The sequence below is a fragment of the Mya arenaria genome, chromosome 9 (genome assembly GCF_026914265.1).
Source record: "Mya arenaria isolate MELC-2E11 chromosome 9, ASM2691426v1".
Lineage (NCBI taxonomy): Eukaryota > Metazoa > Mollusca > Bivalvia > Myida > Myidae > Mya > Mya arenaria.
This window is the reverse complement of record NC_069130.1, coordinates 33,195,519-33,218,996: the sequence shown is the minus strand read 5'-3', so window position 1 is coordinate 33,218,996 and position 23,478 is coordinate 33,195,519. Positions and strand designations below refer to the sequence as shown.

The 23,478-nt window shown below is 37.2% G+C and overlaps 1 protein-coding gene across 1 annotated transcript; it reads right to left on the bottom strand.

Annotated features, from left to right (window-relative positions):
* Positions 1-1,846: 1,846 nt before the first annotated feature.
* On the bottom strand, positions 1,847-9,725 carry LOC128246555 (innexin unc-9-like). Its single transcript, XM_052964816.1, has 8 exons — positions 9,656-9,725; positions 8,812-8,993; positions 7,918-8,075; positions 6,654-6,776; positions 5,180-5,309; positions 4,535-4,737; positions 3,628-3,812; positions 1,847-3,111 (listed from the first exon to the last, which is right to left on the bottom strand). The coding sequence occupies exons 1-8, from the start codon at positions 9,664-9,666 to the stop codon at positions 2,871-2,873; spliced, it is 1,233 nt and encodes a 410-aa protein (XP_052820776.1). The 5' UTR covers positions 9,667-9,725; the 3' UTR covers positions 1,847-2,870.
* Between the last annotated feature and the right edge of the window lie 13,753 nt (positions 9,726-23,478).

The window sequence follows — 23,478 nt, the reverse complement described above, 5'->3', positions numbered from 1 at the left end:
TCAACAGTTTTACTACTTTATTAGTTACCAATTTCTTTTATAAGTATCAGTAGAGATCTGCAGTTATAGGGCTCTAAACTAAGCCAAAGCATAGTAAATCAAGTGTGTGACACTCATTTCATTTACAAAATATAACATACAAACCAAAAAGTGAAAATCGACAGAAATCTGCATTGTCATAATAAGCACAAACGGATCAAGGCTGCAACCGCCCCCCCCCCCCTAAAATCATCTAAGTTTACTTCTGTATGTTACTATCGAAGAAAAATGTAATTATATACAGATCTATAAAATACGCGACTATAGAGTTCAGTGTTTTTTAATCTAAGTTTGATGTAGCCAATCGGTTATCGTTGAATAAAAACATACTAGTATACAATTAATAAATTCCACTAATAGGGGTAACCATATTATTGACTAAGTTTGGTAGTGAATATAACTCTTGAACAACTTTTAACGAGGGTCATTTGTTACACAACGGTTGGGGGAGGGGTGGGGGATGGTCAGTTCTTGACGTTAAAAAATGATCGGTCATGCTTTGAACAGAAAGAAAATGACTCATATAGTCAATATATAACGGTGTCAAAATTGAATGTTACATTGGCGTTAATTTAAAACACACTAAAATTTTAAAGTGAAACTATTTCCCATGTATAACAAACATCAATTTTGACTGATAAACCCTTACTTCTTACTAAATAATAAATTCATGCAAAATATTATTCACTGATTACAAGATTGTAACTGTTTATTTAATAGTAGAAAGCGCAAAAATGATTATTTTTTTGGTGAATGCTAAAGGATTTACTATGGTCTCATAAGGTAGAAATACCGTGTTTTATGCACATTTCTTTCAAATTAAACTCGGTATCCTTCATAAGAACCATTGTTTTCGATATTTATTCAATCTTAAAGGCATATTAAAACAATATTATTAGTTGTGGTAAATCGTATTTGTGTTTAATACTTGCGTTTGCACTGATAATAAATGATCACATTGAATTGTTTCTATTATCTCATCTTATTTAGGGTTGTTATACTAGTAGTTTACACAAACTCGTACATGCACGCACGCCCATACACACGCACACGAACGCGCGCGCACACACACTACAATAAAATATATTTTCCAAATGGCTTAAATGATGATCTTAAAGTAAATGTTTTTAGTGCAGTAAAATGTTAAATTTTGTTAATCAACGTATTGTTTGTTTTAATCCATAACGAGTTATTCTGTTTTCCTAACTTTACCACGCAATCAAAGCTTTTTGTGCGTACAAGCAACTTTCGGAGATGCATTCAATGCCCATGATGCAGAAGCCAACATAGCTACCATATCCCGCACTCAATGTCTCTGTCGTGTGTACAATGGCTGTGCACGCGTGCATGTGTGTTTGTTTGTGTTTGTGTGCGTGCGCGCGTGTGTGCATACATGCCTGCGTGTGAGAGCGTACTTGAATGTGAGAGCGTGCGCGTGCGTGCGCGCGCGCGTGTGTGTGTGTGTGTGTGTGCGTGTGTGTGTGCGTGTGTATGGGCGTGCGTATGGGCGTGTGTGTGTGTGTATGTGTGTGTGTGTGTGTGTGCGTGTGTGTGCGTGCGTGCTTGCGTGGTGTGTGTGTGGGGGGGGGGGGGTGTGGAGTGTGTGTAGGGGGGTATGGCTTTAGTTAATACAGAAATACAAGACAAACTTCTTTTGGGGACTATTGCCCGGTTATATTTAAAATAAGTTACAAGTAAAATTGAGTCAAACCTTGTTTTCATCTTTATTTTCTAACATTTGAGCTTTTTAAACATTTGGAGGAAAAGTAAATATAAGTCTATATAAGTTTTTAAAAGATACCGTAAATAATATGAACACTAATATACACATACAGAGAAGAATATTCATTTTCAACACTTGAACCTTAAGAAAAATGATTCTCACAATGTTTTTCAACTAATTTTAATGATACACTTTTTTCTGTACACGAAGTTGACAATGAATAATTTCATATTTAATCAATCTGCTGTATAGCTGCATATACTTTACCACTTCATGAAATGCATGAACAAAGTTATTTACAAGAATAAGATATTGTAACTTAAAAAGAAACGACTTTGCATTAAACTAATGGAGAGAAAAACATCTATTTACAAATTAACACATGATTTAAGCAAATAAAATACTTACAGTTGTTCGACTTTAGATCAGAAGCATTAAAATTAAAACATTTAAGGAGTGAAAACAACGTGCTTGCTAAAATTGTCAATGTACACTGTTTTTTTTTTTCATTTCAACAAATATCAGCATTTGGTTAAGGGCTCCATCTATCAGTATCATAGTTTTAACACTCCTTATGATTTGCCACAGTTTATTTCGTAATACAAAAGTGCATTTTAAAACCAAGGGCGAGTACTTTTAAGATCAAGTTGTTTTTCTCAATGTTATTAAGAGAAAGAGAGGGAAAAAGTTAATGTGGTAAAATGCGTGAATTGTTTCATTCCCTTTATATTTCATACACAATTGCCCCATAACCAGTTTGTACAAGTACATTTCCTATTTGCTGATTTCAAGCCATGAATAAAAGCAATGAATAAATAAAAATATATATAGTTAGTAGCAGATTTAAAAATATACAAAAAAACACATTAAAATCAATATGTAAAATCGATATTATTATTATTATTATTATTATTATTATTATTATTATTATTATTATTATTATAAATTGATCTGAATCTACGAAAATAAAATAAATTTTAAAAATTTCTGACACAATTTTACCAAAATGCAAATTTCATTGTTATACATTTCATTTATTTCTGCATGCAATTGATTTCCCCAGATTTCACAACTGTATACCTGATGCACCTATAGTCCACTACACAAGTCATATATAACTAGCTCTGTTGTCCCCCTTGTTGTTGTTCTGTACATTTGGCGGACGTAGGTCAGCGAGCACTTTCTTTGAGATGGGTTTTTCCAGGAAGCGGTCCCAAAGGCCGTTTATGACGTCAGTCACGTGAAGTGGGTTAGAGTTCCGGGCGAGAAGTTGGAGAAGGAAAATTCCGTCGTCGCGCAGATAATTGCCGAATTTGGTACACAGGCTTTTGTCGGTCGTAGTTTGTAATCTGGTAAAGGGAACAGCAATTTACTTCTTTTTTTAAATATAACTGCTGTGGGGTTTCTCTTTAGAGAGTAGATTAAGAATCTGTTTACAACTGATAATCTGCACTAGCGAATTTAGAAGGCACCGACCCCCTCCCTTTTAAATCGACCAATTTACATTATTTACATTTTTATGGGAGAATTTGGTTTCATAAAATACTTCAGCGCAATTTCCGAATACAAATTGTTTAACTTTACTTGAGGGATTAACCCCAATCATCTATGCAAAGAGTTTATGTCATAAACTTTCGGTTCTGAGGGAATCGCGCATGTCGAAAGGTTGCGCCTCAAGTTACGCCCCTCAAACGTCAAGTACTGGATCCGCCCTTGCTCTGGATAGAATACACGCACACTAAACGAAGTCAATCTTTAAATAAACTAAAGTGTGAAACTAATTTGACGCGACCGAACGAAGCCATTGAACATGTATAATGGGACTTCGAAAATGTGTTATGGTAAAACGAATGACGAAGACCTACCTGCCCTTGATTTTCAAGTACTTTTTCACGAAGGAGACCCGATTTCTGCGGACGATGAGGTGCCAGATCCAGGACATGAGGTTTGCGCCGGTTGAAATGGCAACAAAGACGAACCAGAACCACAGAAACAGGAAGATCTTCTCGTTGAATAGATTGAGGGGAAGGACACACTGCACTGTGTGATCCTGGAAATGAGGCAGTAGCAAATGTTTCGTTTAAAAATATAGACCTAAATATGTTAATGGATAACAATTAACAAGATATGTTTGTAAAGTATGATATGCCCTATTAATGGCAGCCATATTATCAACCCTAACTAAAACTAGTTTCAACATTTTTTTCTATTTTGAGTTTTAGCGACATTGACCTTGACTCTAGGGGCACATGCAAACCCATAAATGGTCTCAATAAACTCTACCTTTATATCAAATTAAGTTAAGATATGTCAACCCTATTTTTTTTATCTTTTGGTTACACTATTACAGTGACCATGACCCCAGGTGCCCTTAACGCTATCTCATGAAATGTCTCCTTAAACTTTCCTAAATACCAAGTTTAGTCAAGATATTACAACCCTAAGTTATTCACTTTCAACTTTTTTATTTTTAATAACACTGACCTTGACCCTAGGGATCCAAAACGCAATCCAATGAAAGGGTTCCATAAACTCTTGAGTCTTCTATACAATAAGTTTTGTCATGATGATATGACAATGAATTCACTAATGGTTTTCAGTTTCATAGTTTGACGCCGTTTCACAATGTGAAAACCTGGCTTAAATAGCCTAATGACTGACCTTTGATTATATAGGTACGTGCAACATGAACATTTGTAGGGGGTCTCCCCCGTTTGGATGTAGACGGCTTTTATCAGTGGCGTACCTTAATCACATAAGCAACTGACTAACCTTTTGTTGTATGCCACGAACGCTGAAGCTACAAAGCGATACCCGTGGAAACCGGCGGCTCTCCTTCAGTTGGTGCTCCACTGCTAGGGTGCGGATGGCTTCAATCCCCCAGTAACTGTAGAAACCACCCAGGAAAGCGTCAAGTATGTAGAATTGGCAGACCACGTTGACACAAAACATCAGCTTGGATATAAGGTATAGGCCTGACGGAAAAGAAATAAAACATGATCATTTTGTGAGAGAATAAATTAAGTCACTTTTTTGAATATAAGTGTCATATAGCATGGCATGGCAAGCAGAACATGCAATTTGTTCTTTATGCTGGATTGAAAATCAGAGTCAATGCATGGCAAGTAATTGCATTTTGTATTTTACAAAACGTACCTATGCATGGCAAGTAATTGCATTTTGTATTTTACAAAACGTACCTAAGTTCCATCCCATGCGTTGAAGCTTGTATAATACAAGCGTTATATACGCCGATAGATATGTTCGTGCTAGCTGATATAGTGAAAAAAGATTTATTAAATTAATTTTGAAAAACTATTTCTTGAATGCCTTTGTGATTCCTGTGTGTCAAATGGTCTAATGTTGTATTGTATTTTAGAAGACTTTTTCTGAAAACGCAGCGTAATAGACTAATACCGGTGAGATAAGTTCCCTCGCGGCGATTCAGACAGAAGCAGAGGCGTGACAGTTTTTGGCGCATGCGCACAAGACAGTTCCAGTGGTATTGTCGGTTGCCCTCGAGCCAACGGTCTATGGTGCACACAATCTGAATGAAACAACATGTAAAGGTTTCAATTTCAGAGAGAAAACAGCATTGAAAGAAGGTCCAATTTACAATAATTCGATGCACGCTAATTCTGCTTTACAATAATTGTATTGAACTATCCGAAAAATAGGCATGACAATAGTAGGACATCATCAAATACCCTCAATGTGGAAATTACCAGGATTATGACGTATGCTTTTGTACGAACTTGATAATATGCCTTTCGATGTATTAAAGAGATATTTCAATGCATCATTTTTTTTTTATATTTTTGATATTTTATTGTTTTGAAATTTACGCCCGGCCTCAAGTCCGAATCAAACGTCAGCGCGAACAGGGCCGGGACACAATATTAACAAATGAATGTTATTTTTCTGGAATGGCGTAAGGTTCTCTAACTAGAGCTATCACTGAAGGTGATTAATACCCCCGAACAATGCCTCTTATTATGATTTATCATTGTATGAAGTTTTATGAAATTCCATCTAGTAGTTTTCAAGTTACTGTCCAGACAAAAGTTTGACAAAAAACAACAGAAAAAGGCTCCGGACAAGAAAAAGTAACAAAGGGCAGTTACTCTGTAATTGGCTGAAATAGAATTGCGGTTCCTGTACACTGCACTTCCTCTCATTATGATATATCACTGTATGAAGTTTTATTAAATTCCATCCAATAGTTTTCAAGTTATGCTCCGGACAAGAAAAAAAGTAACAAAGGGCAGTAACTCTGTAATTAGCTGAAATAGAGTTATGGTTCTTGTGCACTGCACTTCCTCTCATTGTGCTTTACCATTGTATGGAGTTTTAATAAATTCCATCTAGTAGTTTGCAAGGTAATGTCTGAAAGACAGCAAAAAAGCAAAACAAAGGGCAATTACTCAGTAATTAGCTAAAGTAGAGTTATGGTTCTTAAACACTGCACTTCCTCTCAATGTGCTTTACCATTGTATGAAGTTCCAATGAATTATATCCAGTACTTTTCAAGTTAAACTCCGGACAAAAAAGTAACAAAGGTCAATAACTCTGTAATAAGCAAGAATAGAGTTATGGTTATTATACACTGCACTTCCTCTCATTATGCTCTATCATTGTATGAAGTTTAATCCAGTTCCATCCAGTAGTTTTTAAGTTATGCTCCGGACAAGGTAAATTGCAACAGACCGACCGACAAACCGACAAACCGACGGACCGACCGACCGACCGACCACAGGGTGACTCCAATAAAAACCGGAAGGCATGTATATACAATAAATTGTGATATTACACTGAAACAAAACATTATCCTACATATATACATTCATACCAGTCCAACAGGTCAATAATGACTTTTGATATTTTTATTAACCTCCTCTATCTTGGCGTCCCTTTTGGCGTCATCTACGTAGTGCGCTTCAGCCGTCATCTCGACCAACTTCCGGATGTCCACACCGGAAAACCCAGAAAACGCCCGCCATACCACACTGGGAAGCTGCGTAAAATGAAGAATTTTTATTTGCTTAATCATAAAAAAAGTTATTCGGAAGACAAGCATGCGTATTATTTTAAAAGTACCGGAACTGCGTTCATTGACACTTTTGGTTATGCGACCCATGAAAAAGCTTTTATCAGTTATATGTTGAAACTCTCTCATATGGGTAAGAAAGCGCTCCTATAATGCCTAAAATTGTTTCCTAAATTATGACCCATATACATGTATTGGTATACACTTGTTTCATTTAAAAGGTATTTTTGCCTACAATGTTTTTCTTATAAGACCAAAGATACATTGCTAAATAACTTTGTTATATACCACGTGATAAATTACGTCATAAATGCTACGTCGGAAGGCAACATTTGCTTCGAATTAAACACACAAAGGTAACTTTTCCTTCGCCATTTTAAAAGAAACAAAGGGCAGTCTATTCTGCTTTAAGAGCCCCACCTTTGTTTCATTGCCGGGGTTTGATTAGGTAATTAGTTTCCGCAGACACTTCGACAAACCGGTTTCCAAAACAAAGTTTCGACAGTAGCAGTTTTGTGAAAAGGTATGTCGAATGGTTTTAAGAAACTCAACTCTCACGCAAACTCTAGTAAAAGACCGAAGGGTTATGGAAGCGGCGTAAATGCCCTTTGTTGCATTTAAAATGGTGAATAAATAGTTATCTTTGTTTAAAGTCTTAATTTGAAGCAAAGTATTGCCTTCTGATGAAGCATTTATGACGCAATTTATCACAGGGTATATACACACACTGTACATGGCAGTTGAAAATGAACATAAGGATGAAGAGTCTATTTTAAATGAAAACAACAACAACTTTTTGTTAAAATTGTTTTGGTTGGAGCTGCATTTTCTTCTTGTGACATGCTTCCAAACAACAGAAATTTAACTCATAACATAAATATTAAATTATTATGGGTTATATACCTTAATGCATGAAAACTGTGCCAACATCTTGCTTGGTTCAAGTCGATAAGTACTAGTAAACTATCAACACCTAAATGCATGTATTGAAATTTGACTTTGTACCAAAAGCTACATCGTTCTTAGATCCAATTAAGACCAATACTGAATACCAGCCCAGGGGAGGTAAACAACGATATATTTATTATAGAACGGAGTAAAGAGTTACCTTGAACAGAAGAGCGCTGAAGAGCAGGATCATGGGGACGTACTGGTAGTACGTGAGCTCGTGCTCGCGGTTATTTCCCTTGGGAACGTTCTCTTCCATGGGAATGAAATACGTATTCTGGACCCAGCAGTAGTTCACTGTGTACTTCGCCATGTGAGCTGGGGGAGAAAGGAATTGTAATATTTTTTTTTTACTGAGCATAAATCTGCATCAGCACGTATCGCAAAAAAACACTTGCCGGTGTTTCTGCTAATGCAATGCGGCTATATTCCACTCTGCTGACGTCATGTCATAACACGTATCAATACGCGTATAGTTATTTAAAATTACGTCATAAAACGAAACATTCCGTTATCAATATATCATGTGATTTGTGTTAAAACGTGTTTTCTTAATAATTTAACCAGACATGTATATAATAAAAGGGTTACTAGCACCGCATTTTGAGGTGCGTATTAGATTCTCGTGGTATGTGTTGTTGTTGTTATTGTTGTTGTTGTTTTTCAGTCAAACAAGGGGCATAACATTTCGACAATTATAGAAGCTCGCTATTGCCTCTGGTCACATGAGTACATAGATAGGTTCCAGTATCTCGAAACATCGGCCATTCGAGTCGACTGTTTTCTTTGAAAAACAAGATTAACTAAAACTGTTCAGTCCGATTGTGGACTTATTTCATCGACTGTATGTCTGTTGTTGTTGTTGTTTTGTCAACCAAACGAGGGGCAAAACTCCACAATTAGCATACATGTTCGGGGGTTTTCTCTGTGATTAAACGGTTTTTGAATTATGGTCAAATTTAAAATGTTTGAACCCGATGCAGACGGCAATGACATCTAGGCTACGACATTTCATCGACCGTTTTCTTATAAAAAGTGTTAACATTTCGCCTACCCGTGTATTCTCCGGGCATCCAGCAGGCTATCCTCTCGTCCATGTACGAGCCGCCAACGACAAAGACGGAGAACGCTATCAGAAGTACAACGGTAACAATGTGGTTGAGCCGGTCCGCCCAGTCGTCGTCGGCGTTCCCGGTCAGTCGCGTCCACGTCGTCCATTTGTCCAGGAATATGAACCTGTTAAAGTAAAAGATCCCTTAAAAACTTTAAAACGAAAATTTGACCTCAAAACATTTCATTTTTGTTGTAATTGACACAAGTTAATAGTGAGCATTTCAAAACGACGAGATTAATGTAACATCAGGTAACTTAAGGAAATGTTTAACTGAAATATAGTTCAGATATCTTGTGAACAAAACCGTCCATAAGGTTAATATGGATGATGATTGTTTTGATGATCATAAGCTGTATATATGCTTGTATCTAAATAAATGTTCTGTTCTGTTCTGTTCTGTAAATATGATTTGTTTATTAAGTACAAAACACGCAAGTTCTGATAAAATTTTGTTTAATTTGCAACCTGAACTTATGCATTATCAAGAAATATAAACGTAATTTCAATCAAAATATTTATTACACAGACGCGTTTCTTGCATTTTAATACATAATCTATAAGATTAAACTGTTTCCGGCGTTGTCGAGACGTAAAAACTTTAAACAAAAAAATAGGTGAAAGTGTGATATAAAAAGCAACAAAAATATAGGTGAAAGTGTGATATAAAAAGCACGTTTACAATATGGGTTCAGAAACAAAAAAGCATCCCTCCCCCATCATATTTCCATATACTTTTGAAAACGGAATTTGGGGGTCATGGCCGCCGACAATAAACTATACTCACGGGTCCGGCATGGTCTGCTTCCTGTTAGGCGGTCACCTCAAAGTATCTGAATTTGACCCCGGTACCAATTAACTAACCGCCCACACTCTCTCGCAGATGTTGGCCAGAATTCGGCGCGGATGCTGCTTCTGCGAATCGCCGTCAACCCGAATCCTGGTTTATTTGTAATGTCATTTAAATAGAAATCGTTTTAAAATTCATGAAACATTTATTAATTCAATTTTAAACCACTTAAATGTGTCTTTGCATATTATGACCATATATACAGCTACATAAATAAAATTTTGTTAAAATTAAATTAAAGTCGTCAAGAAAACGACAATTTTTCGTACAAACGCAATTGATGATTGCCAAAATAGTATATAAAACAGATAAATAATTAGATATTAACATACATATCAATGATTTATAGATGCAATACGATTGTATATAGGCATACAAAGTGCAGAAAAATAGAAATACCAGATATCCCAGCACAATTATATGCTTAAATCAACAGATGCACTCTAAACAAAATGATCAACTGTGAATTTTTGTTCGTTTTCACCCACTTGACATGCATCTGGATTCACTGAAACCCGTCTGATGACAGAACATTTCATTGTCACCTCTGAAACGTGTCGTCGCTGACTGATGCCTCGTACACATGTACATAAAAACAGACATTCACTCTACAAATGCATACATGAATTCCCACATAAAACACATATTGACAACATCGTCGTTTTCAACACTAACATCATGATTAGTATCATCGTTGTCGTCGTTGTAATCATTATCATCATCATCATCATCATCATCATCATCATCATCATCATCATCATCATCATCATCATCATCATCATCATCATCAACATCATCATCATCATCATCACCACCGCCGTCGTCGTCGTTATCATCATCATCATCATCATCATAATCATCATCATCATCATCATCATCATCATCATCATCATCATCTGACATCAGCGCCACCACCACCATCATCATCATCGTCAAAATCATCATCATTTAAGATATAATTTTGGTATTCTCTCTTTCCAAAAAAGATTTTGTTTTATTTAAAAATATGAAATTGAATCTACAAACTAGAATTTTTCGAAACGGATGTCGCCTCCTGTCAGTTTCGCACATAATTGTAAAACCCAAATAATATCATTATTAATAATGTCAAGGGGGTCACTAGTGAAATGTCTTGGCGAGACCAATTTAAAGAATGGACACGAAGATATTGACTTTTGACCTAAAAACCGATAGGGGCATTTACTGGTCATTACACATTGCTAACAAGTTGCAAAACCGTAGGATCACGGTTTGAGCGGAAACCGTTTTAAAGATCTATACCTTCGACCTACTGACCCCAAAATCAATGGGGGTTAACTTCTGTCCATGAGCAATCTGCATGCAAAGTTTAGATACTCGACAACAGGTAATTCAAATGTAATTGGATCCCCCCCCCCCCCCCCCTCCCATTGCCACTTTAAAAAATAGAAAAGGGGGTAATCTGTCAAGCTAGCTAAAGAACTTCTGTAAACACGTTATATATTACCTTTTGGGACGTGTTTATGGTGTAGTAAACATAAAAAAAAATATCGACATGTATGAAAGTTATGGAAGCCAGAACTATCGTCAAGGCATTACCATCATTTGTCGATTGAAAAGTTCATGAAAAATGTTTAAAGTATTTTACTTAGTAATGAACGTACATAAAAGCAAATTCTTACACAAGTAGCTTGATTGTATTTTTGTTATTTTCAACAATTTTGAAGTGTGTTCTTTTTACGAGATTCAGTTTTAAATTCTCTAAATTAAAAAAAACAAATATATACAGTACGAGTAGTAACGTTACTTTGGTACAGTACTGTTGTTCTACCGTCTGTTTCTATAAAGTATGTACTGGATAGATATTTAAGCCACTGGGCGATAGTCGATTCTGAGAATATGCAATTGGTAATGCACCAGTCAATTGTAATTCCCCCACCCCCAGGTCCGGGGGGATAGCCGGGGAAAAGGGCCGTGTTTTTACTTTCCATGTGGCCCCGCAGTGCCGGGTGACTGTGGTGGTTTTGTCTTCACGCCAAATATAGCAGGAAATTGGCCTTATCTAGGGTCCCTTGGGGGCGGGGGCATTTGGCGGGGGTTTTACCAACAGATTGTCCCCGCATGGTGGAGACTTTGCCCGGCCTTGGCTAGACCGAAAGTCAAAGTCCCCGTTATTCCATGGACCTGGGGGAGGGCCGTGGTTTCAAATGACTGGAGCAAAATCGCCGAGCTCAATTGAGAACGATCTTTTTTGACAATAATCGATCTCGGTTTATCCCTGCTGTTGACAGAAACGGCGAAACAAAACAACAACAATATTTCAAAGACATAAAACACGTTGAAAACATGCCTTTAAAGTAATTAAAGTAACGTTTTCAGAGAATATTTGTAAAGAAAAACATGATAAATTCTTAATATATTAATTTAAAAAACGATTTTTAACACTACATACTTGGGCTCGATTCTCTCCCGAATACTGCCAAATATCTGCAGAAAAATGTGTCAACACCGGAAATAGAAAAATAAAATCAATGACGTCACGTATGATGCAATTTCCTACCATCTATTCTATTCGTGGCAGAGGAATTTGACCCTGACAGCTGTTAATTATCTGCATCTTTTCCATCGTAGGCAATAATTGATTGTGTATTGAATTTTGAACAGAACATAACAATAATGTTTATTTAACTTAAAGCTGCACTCTCACACATACTGTATAGCATTTTTACAACTTATTATTATTATTTTTTGTCTTGGAAAGAGCATATTTTTGCACAAATATCTGCAAACCATTGATATTTATAAATTTGCTGACAAAAATCAGATCGTTGATTTTCATGATATTTCCGTTCGAAAATTAATGCATAAACAATCAATTTTTTTAACTAAAATACTAAAATCTGGGATCTAATTTTTTTCAGCAGTCTTATATGACTGGTTTCCAAGGATTCTCGCAAAAATTAGCTCGTTCCAAGATTTTTTTTAAAAAGGTGTCAAAACGTCCATCTCTGAGAGTGCAACTTTAAGCATACTGATATAGCTCGTTGATTTCAATACATGTGAAAATCAAAGCTCTGAAAGTGCTGAGGGACGCTTAAGTATTGCTTAAAGCTGGCAGCAGTAATGCAACATCTCGTAGTGTAAATGAAGATATGCCCTAGAAAGAATGTGATTTGGACTCTATGTACAACATTACTTGTTTGTTTTATTTTGAAGAAACAATTGATATTGTTTTAAAGAAACAATGGATGTTGTTTTAAAGAAACAATGGATGTTGTTTGGCAATGTTAACAAGAGATGTTTGTCAAACATTAAACAGCATTACATAAATATAACGTGAATATAATGACCAATATGAGTTGTGACCTTGACCTTTGTCTTTATTTCCTTAAAATTCACATGGAGTCATCTACTGCATCCCAACCATAATGTCAAGTTTGAGGGCCAGGGCCATTGGTGCAGGGGTTGGTGAATTATCTCAAAGACAAGCTTTTTGCATTAAATGCAATTGTAACCTTGACCTTTGATCCCAACAATCAATCAGGTGTCATCTTCTGGCCAGTCTCAACCTCCAAGTCAAGTTTGAGGACCATGGGTGCAGGCATTGTAGAGTTATCACTCAGACAACCATTTCGGAATCAAGGTCACTGTGACATTGATATTTGACCTGATGACCCCTAAAATCAATTGTGGTTATCTACCGGTCAGACTAAACCTTTGTGTCATGTTTGATGACCAAAGGTTCAGGCACTGTGGAGTCTTCACTAAATGTCACTTGGACCTGATCATTCATATTATCAATACGAGTCATCTATTCGTAAGGACCAACATCCAAGTCAAGTTTGAAGGTCATGGGTGCAGGCAATGTCTAGTTATCACTCGGACTCCCTTTTTAGTTTTTAACATTCAAGATCACGGTGACCTTGACATTTGGCCCATTGAATAAATAGGAGTCAGGACAAGACTCCATGTTAAGTTTGATCACCAAAGGTCCAGGCATTGTTGAGTTATCACTCAGACAAGATGTGACAACCTTTTCATGCTTAAGTTCAATTTGACCTAGACCTTTGACCTGAGGACCCCTTAAATCAAAAGGGGGCATCTACTGATCAGACCAAAGCTTCAAGTCAAGTTTGAGGACTTAATGTCCAGACATTGTCGAGTTATCATTCATACAAGCTTTGGTCTACCGTCGGAACGACCAACCGACAGTAGCAAAGCAATATACTCCTCTTCTTCGAAGCCTATTACAACAACTGATATGCTTGTATCTGATAAGAATGAAACAATAAAAACAAGAAAGAAAGTAGTGCATACCTATATGAATTTATTTGAAAAAATGTAGATGATTTCCTGTTTCAATTGCTGAATGTAAAATCAACCTAAACTAATGGCCAAAAGTCTTGTCCGGTCTACAGCAACTACAATATCTGTTTTGTTTTATATCGCACACTCATAAATTTAGTATCGATGGAAAGAGGACATTAATATGCATTCAATGAAAAAAGAATTTGGAAATTTGAGCCAGTACTGCCGGTACAGTAATGTGTTGAAAATTGGCATTGAGGATTTGCAAGGCACAAATGATTGCGTTGAGTGTCTCTTAAATTAAACGGCGTTTTCAATAATGTGTATGACCCCCATTAACCAGAATGAGTTCAGTGCACCTTTTACGCATTGACGCTACAAGTCTGTGCAGGAATCTAGCCGGAAGTTGGCCGCATTCATGAGCAATGGCGTCACGTAACTGATGGACGTTGTGCACGTTCCGTGCCCTAAACTTCCGTTTCATGTAGTCCCAAACGTGTTCGATTGGGTTCATATCCGGCGATAACGCCGGCCATGGCAACGTTTGGACATTGTTGGCCGCCAGGAAGTTTTGCCTTGCAGCATGGGGCCGGGCGTTGTCCTGCTGTAGGACAGTACCTGGATGGGCAGTAAGGAATGGGAGAACAATCGGCTGCAACACCTGGTCTACGTAACGGTGTGCAGTTAGGCCATTACCGCGTCCTCGACCATATTCGAGGAATACAAGATGAGTTTTATGATGGAACACTGCCCAAACCATGACGCTCGGCCCACCCCAGCGGTCATTCTCAATGACACAGGCGTCCGTAAACCTCTCACCAGAGGGTCGATAGACTTGTTGACGTCGGTCGTTTGAATCAACGTTAAATTTACACTCATCCGTAAACAGAACGGTTTGCCATTGATTCAAGCGCCATCTTCGATGACGTAACGCCCATGCTACCCGTAGACGCCTGTGATTGGGAGTTAGTCTTGCTCCACGATATGGCCGTCGACAACGTAACTGGCACTTCTGTGAGGTCGATTACGAGCAGGTGTGGTTCGTGCCGTGTCATTTGGAGCGGAAAATGATTGCGTAAGTGTGTAAGCTGAATATGCCCATCCTGACGTAGCGTCGTGTCACGCAGCCGTCCGGAACGTGGGAGATCTGCCACGGTGCCGTGCCTTGCGAATTTTGTACGTAATTGACGAATGGTTTTCTCATTTACCCCGAAATGACGGGCTACATGTGCGGCAGTTGCACCAGCCTCAAGTTGGCCTATATAGCGCGCGCACGCTGCTCATTTGAAAGCTTCATTTTATAATCAAAATCAATATTTTCTTCAAATATTCTGATGTCTTCCGATTGGCGTAAGAGAAGAGGATAAGGTAAATCATGTTATCCAATTGGTCACAATACTGTATACATGAGGGGGCACGTGAAAAACATCGCCGGTAGTGTATCTCCATTTTTAGAGCGCAGACGACTATCAAAATCGGAAACCGGTTTGAAATACACGCGGTATAAAGTAAGCAAAATTTAAGGTCGTAACTTCACGCGTTTAAAAGATATTATGGAAATCCATACCGGACACGACTGTTGGCCATTTAATAGTATATTATTTTTGATGGATTGCATTTTTGAATATCACCATAATAATGCTAAATGATATAAAATAATAAAAGGAGATATCAATAGAAAAATTAAAATGAGATAACAAAGTAGTTTCTTAAATAACATAATGTCTACACAAATGTTTATACAAAGAGTTTTCGATGAAAACATAAAATTTCTTAAACTTAACTTTTTGTAAGTTTAAACTACATGTAGCCTTTTGTTGCATCTATGTTGGATGGATTACCTTAATGAACTTTGTATGTAACATCTTGTGGTTTATTGAATCTATATTATACGTTTTGAAACAGATTATAAGGTAACATGTGCCAAACATCACAGATATACTTGTATGCATCATACTATTGCTTCAAGAAATCACTGAATTCAAACATTGCGGAATGTTGTTACAATTTATAAAATTCAGCAATTTACACTTTTCCAAAAAAGTTAAACCTTATGTTATGGACAAAGGTTGACCGGCTTAGTGTTTAAGATTATATTTTGTCTATTTGCCCAGCCGCTGTTTAAACCTACTGATTCACATGATTTAAATCAATAATAATCAAAATAAATGTATGGCATATTTGAGGAATAATATCATCACATTGGTCAAAATATAATTTCAAACACTAATTGTTTATTGTTACTTAAACATCAGTTATAAATAGATATCATATGTTGTGCGATGTGAAACTTTTTACTCAATGTGCTTTTTCAGAGAGGTGCTTTTATATGATGTTTTAGATATTTGTAGAAGTATTTTATGGATTAAAATTAACTCACAGAATTGTTGTTTGAGATTTTTCCGAAATTACCATATATTCAATTATTGGAATTTATAGTTTAGTCATATAGTTAAGTGTCTGTATTGTTTAATTGTTGGATATGGTTTTTGTTGGATATGGTGTTATGTACATATTTACATGTTTTAATATTTTAAAAAGATTGTAAAACAGAAAAGCAAAGTTATTTAGCAGAAATGTTACAGTTTCAATAAGATGTTTAAAAAAATTATGTCTGGTGAAGTTGTTTTTTTCAGAGTTTTTAAAAATTATCCTAACTCTGTTAACTGTATTGATTGATATTTTTAGAATTTAAAAACATTCTGGTCCGTTTCCTTGGATACGTCTTGTGTTTATTAGTAACTAATTTAGTATTGAATAAAACATCAAATATTTTGTAGAGTTGTGTTTAAAACTGCATGGATTTGTCGATAAGTGGAGATCACATGTTACGATACATAACACCACTCTTCATTGTATATCACCAGTTGAAGATTAAGAAACAGAATCTATAATTCTGTAACATGTACATTGTATATCACTGGTTGGTGATTAAGAAGCAGAATCTATAATTCTGTAACATGTACATTGTATATCACTGGTTGAAGACTAAGAAACAGAATATATAATTCTGTAACGTGTACATTCTACATCACTGGTTGGTGATTAAGAAACAGAATCTATAATTCTGTAACATGTACATTGTAGATCACTGGTTGATGATTAAGAAACAGAATCTATAATTCTGTAACATGTACATTGTACATCACTGGTTGGTGATTAAGAAACATAATCTATAATTCTGGAATATGTACATTGTATATCACTGGTTGATGATTAAGAAACAGAATCTATAATTCTGTAACATGTATAGTGTATATCACTGGTTGAAGATTAAGAAACAGAATCTATAATTCTGTAAAATGTACAGTGTATATCACTGGTTGAAGATTAAGAAACCGAATCTATAATTCTGTAACATGTCCATTGTATATCACTGGTTGAAGATTAAGAAACATAATCTATAATTATATAACATGTACATTGTATATCACTGGTTGAAGATTAAGAAACAGAATATATAATTCTGTAACATATACATTATATATCACTGGTTGAAGACTAAGAAACAGAATATATAATTCTGTAACATGTACATTGTATATCACTGGTTGAAGATTAAGAAACAGAATATATAATTCTGTAACATATATAGTGTATATCACTGGTTGATGATTAAGAAACAGAATCTATGATTCTGTAACATGTACATTGTATATCGCTGGTCGATGATTAAGAAACAGAATCTATAATTCTAGAACATGTACATCGTATATCACTGGTTGAAGATTAAGAAACAGAATCAATAATTCTGTAACATGTACATTGTATATCACTGGTTGATGATTAAGAAATAGAATCTATAATTCTAGAACATGTACATCGTATATCACTGGTTGAAGATTAAGAAATAGAATCTATAATTCTAGAACATGTACATCGTATATCACTGGTTGATGATTAAGAAATAGAATCTATAATTCTAGAACATGTACATTGTATATCACTGGTTGATGATTAAGAAATAGAATCTATAGTTCTAGAACATGTACATCGTATATCACTGGTTGATGATTAAGAAATAGAATCTATAATTCTAGAACATTTACATCGTATATCACTGGTTGATAATTAAGAAATAGAGTCTATAATTCTAGAACATGTACATCGTATATCACGGGTTGAAGATTAAGAAACAGAATCTATAATTCTGTAACATGTACATTGTATATCACTGGTTGGTGATTAAGAAACAGAATCTATAATTCTGGAACATATATAGTGTATATCACTGGTTGATGATTAAGAAACAGAATCTATAATTCTAGAACATGTACATCGTATATCACTGGTTGAAGATTAAGAAACAGAATCTATAATTCTGTAACATGTACATTCATGATTGTATATCACTGGTTGATGATTAAGAAATAGAATCTATAATTCTAGAACATGTACATCGTATATCACTGGTTGAAGATTAAGAAATAGAATCTATAATTCTAGAACATGTACATTGTATATCACTGGTTGATGATTAAGAAATAGAATCTATAATTCTAGAACATGTACATCGTATATCACTGGTTGAAGATTAAGAAACAGAATCTATAATTCTGTAACATGTACATTGTATATCACTGGTTGATGATTAAGAAATAGAATCTATAATTCTGGAACATGTTCATTGTATATCACTTGTTGATGATTAAGAAATAGAATCTATAATTCTGTAACATATACATTGTATATAACTGGTTGTTGATTAGGAAATAGGATATATAATTCTGCAACATGTACAGTGTATATCACTTGTTGGTGATTAAGAAATAGAATCTATAATTCTGGAACATGCACATTGTATATCACTGGTTGATGATTAAGAAACAGAGTCAATATTTCTAAAACTTGTACAGTTTATATCAATGCTTTATCATTAAGAAGCAGAAGCTACTATTCTAGAACATGTACATTGTATATCACTGGTTGGCGATTAAGACACAGAATCTATAATTCTGTAACATGTACAATGTATATCACTGGTTGGTGATTAAGAAACAAAATCTATATTTCTAGAACTTGTACAGTTTATATCACTGGCTAGTGATTAATACGAAATCGTATACAGTTCATGAATCCCACGTATGCACATATCAATGTTTTGCCCCATAATGCAGACCTGTAGCATAATCTACGCAAACCTGTACCCATCCCTGACTCGAGCCCGTGATACTTTTTCCCGAAAATTTCTTTAACCAAACCCGGGTAGCAGAAACTGTTTACTTTATTTTCGTGTATATTAATATATAATATTTCACACTGGTGCAGACAATTTATGATAACCGTAGATCACTTTTGTATATCGGGATTGAGGATACTATCTAGAATGGGAATAGTAAATGTCTTGAAAATTGGATAGTGTGATGAAATATGAAAGTACACGCATAGTATACATGTTTCAGCGTCTACGGTACCGGAAGTGTCCCTCAATGCAACCGGGAGTGACGAAGTGATGCTGCGCCAGTGAGCCAATGGTATGAATTTAACAACACATAGCTGGATTCAATAGCTTGATTATCATTGATGCAACAAAGATGTAAGATATAATTATATTCGAAGTTCATGATTAATATTAGTTTATAAGAGCTTTTAATAAAAATGTTTATACAAAAATGCCCCCAGACCAAATTTCAGTAAACCCCATCAACCCTAAATGTTAATGCACATGAACGGACGGACGGTGCAATTTTGACATGCCCACGTTAAGCATATAAAATGCAGATGCAAAAATTGATTAATATTATAATTACGATGAAAAGGTGATAAAGATGATTATAACGGTGGTACTTTTGCTGCTGTTGCTGCTGCTGCTGCTGCTGCTGCTCCTACTACTAATATTGTTGTTAGTATAAAGGATCGCGATGGTGGTATATAGGTTATCCAAATGTTAGCAGGGACATACTATTAAACATTAATGAAAGTCTTTATTTGGCAGAAAACCCGTTTTCCTAACCGAGCGATTATGGAGTTTGCCAGCAAGAAGTGATATTTCTCTTATAGCAAGATGGGGGACACCACACTGATGACGCAAATGACGACGCCTAACCAATGACGTATTGGGCGACACCTCACCGATGACGCTATGGGCAACACCTCACCGATGACGCTATGGTCGACACCTCACCGATGACGACACATCACCGATGACGCAATGGGCGACGCCTCAACGATGACGATACCTCTCCGATGATGCTAGTGGCGACACCTCACCGATGACGCTATGGGCGACACCTCACCAATGACGCTATGGGAGACACCCCACCGATGACGCAATGGGCGACGCCTCACCGATGACGCAATGGGTGATATATCACCGATAAAGCAATGGGCGATACCTCACCGATGACGCAATTGGCGATTTTTCCCCGATGACGATACCTCACCGATGACGCTATGGGCGACACCTCACTAATGCCGCTAATGCGGCACCTCACCGATGGACGCAATTGGTGACGCCTCAACGAAGACGCAATGGGCGACGCCGAACCAATGACGCTTTGGACAACACCTCACCGATGACGCTATGGCTGATACCCCACCGATGACGCAATGGATAACACCCCACCGATGACGCAATGGCTGATACCTCACCGATGACGCAATGGACAACACCCCACCGATGACGCAATAGTTGATACCCCACCGATGACGCAATGGACAAGACCCCACCGATGACGCAATGGCTGATACCCACCCGATGACGCTATGGGTAACACCTCACCGATGACACAATTGTTGATACCTCACCGACGCAATGGTTGATACCTCACCGATGGCGCAATGGACAACACCTCACCGATAACGCAATGGTTTATACCTCTCCGATGACTCAATTGGTAACAGCTCACCGATGACGCAATGGTTGATACCTCACCGATGACGCAATTGGTAACACCTCACCGTTGAACGCAATGGGTGACACCTTGCCGATGACGCAATGGGTGATACCTTGACGATGTTTTTATGGGCGACACCTCACCGATGAACGCTATGGGTGATATCTCACCGATGCCACTATGGGCGACACCTCACCGATGACGCAATGGGCGACACCTCAGCGATCACGCAATGAGTGATACCTCACCGATGACGCAATTGGCGACACCTCAGCGATCACGCAATGGGCGATACATCACCGATGACGCTATTGTTGACGCCTCAACGATGACGCCATTGGCGACGCCTCACCGATGACGCCATGGGCGACGCCTCACCGATGACGACACCTCATCGATGACCTAATGCGCGACGCCTCACCGATGACGACACCTCATCGATGACCTAATGCGCGACGCCTCACCGATGACGCTATGGGCGACACCTCATCGATGACCTAATGCGCGACACCTCACCGATGACGCTTTGGGCGACACCTCACCGATGACGCTCTTAGCGACGCCTCAACGATGACGACATCTCATCATGACGCTGTGGGCGACACCTCACCGATGATGCAATGGGCGATGCCTCCCCAATGACGACACTTTGACAATGACGCCATTGGCGACTCCTCACCGATGACGATACCTCGACGATGATGCTATGGGCGACCCCTCACTGATGACGACACCTGGACGATTACCTAATTGGATGCACCTCACCGATGACGACACCTCACCTATGACGATACCTCGACGATGAAACTATGGGCGACGCCGCACTGGTATGGCGACACCTCGACGAAGGGTTTATCACTCAAATTTATGCTGAATATAAACGTGTATGTATTGATTTTAAATACTGGTGTCACTTTAAATTTGTTTTCAATAAAAAAAATTGGCGAATTGCTATAAGTATAGCTTTGAAGTGTTATGTGGATGTTTTTATTGATAAAATAGTCAAATTTAAAGAATAAAACGATAAAAAAGTGTTTTATAATAAATGCTAACACTTGACATAGAACAGTTTATAAGGTTCTTGAAGACCGTTGGCTGTGTCTGCAATTTGTTTGGTTTGACGCCAGGTCAATCGTAACAACTCGGCCATCTCCGGCAAGCAACGAGATAGACCTCGTAATAGTAGTAAGGTGATAGATGTGCCCGCCTTCTGGTAGTAAAATGGTCTGGTAATAGATGTGTCCGAGAGTCACCAAAGGATTCATTCATATAAACGCTATCAGATGTATTTCTAAGCCTGCTAAAATGTACTCCCGTAAAGTGTGTATTTGTAGATAAAACATTTTTACTGACTTTTGCTTAAATAAGAAATACTTTGCCTTGCATGATTATTTTGATATAACATACATTTTATGCCCACATCATGATTGTGTTGTATGATTTTTACGTATCTTACTTCAAGATCAAGTCAACATTTATTATCCAGCCTTAAAGTTGACTTCTTAGTCATATACTATTAGCTTATCATCATCATCATCATCATCATCATCATCATCATCATCGTCCCACCACCACCATCACCATCCCCACAACCACTACCAACAATACCATCATCATCATCGATGTCGTCGTCGTCACCACCACCAGTATCATCATCATAATCATCATCATTATAATCATTATCATCTTCGTCATCATTATAATCATTATCATCTTCGTCATCATCATCATCAACCATACCAACACCACCACCAACATCGCCGTCGTCATCATCATCATCATCATCACTATCACATCATCATCATTAGCATCAGCGTCAGAACCACCACCACCATAATCACCATCATCACTGACGTCTATATCGTTGTCGTTGTCATTATCATCATCATCAACATCGACGTCGCCGTGTTTGTAGTCGTCATTGTCACCACCACCATCATCAGCATTATCATCATCATCATCATCATCATCATCATCATCATCATTCTTATACTCATCGTTCTAACACATTTTCATCCTCATCATATTAAATACAAATCAAACAATATTTTCAACGTTTAATCATATCATCTTCAATAATACTCCAATTGTGTGACATGTTAAATAATAGGCCACTGTATATTCTATCATTTAGGTAACTAAATGTGTTTATTGTTTGGGTATTTCCTTTGAAGCATTTGTCGATAATGCACCAGTCAATTATTACCACGCCCCTACCCCAGGTCCGGAGAATAGCGGGGACTTTGACTTTTGTTCCAGCAAAGCCCGGGTAAAATACCCGTCCTGCGGGGACATATTGGTAAGATCCCCGTTTAATGCCCTCGCACCCCAAGGACCCTAGGTAAGGTCCATTCATCGCTAGTTTTGGCGCGAAGACAAAACCACCGCATTCACACGGCACTGCGGGGCCACCTGGAAGGTAAACACACGGCCCATTTCGCCGGCTGTCCCCGGTATACCTCGGGACCTGGGGGCCGTGGTTACAATTGACTGGTGCATAAATGATATCATAGTTTTGTAGATGGCATTATAATAATGTTAAATTTATGTAATAGATCATTAAAATACATAATTAAAATTAAAAAGTCAACGTGTTATTGGGATATTTCTCTAATACAGAATATAAAAACAGTTGAG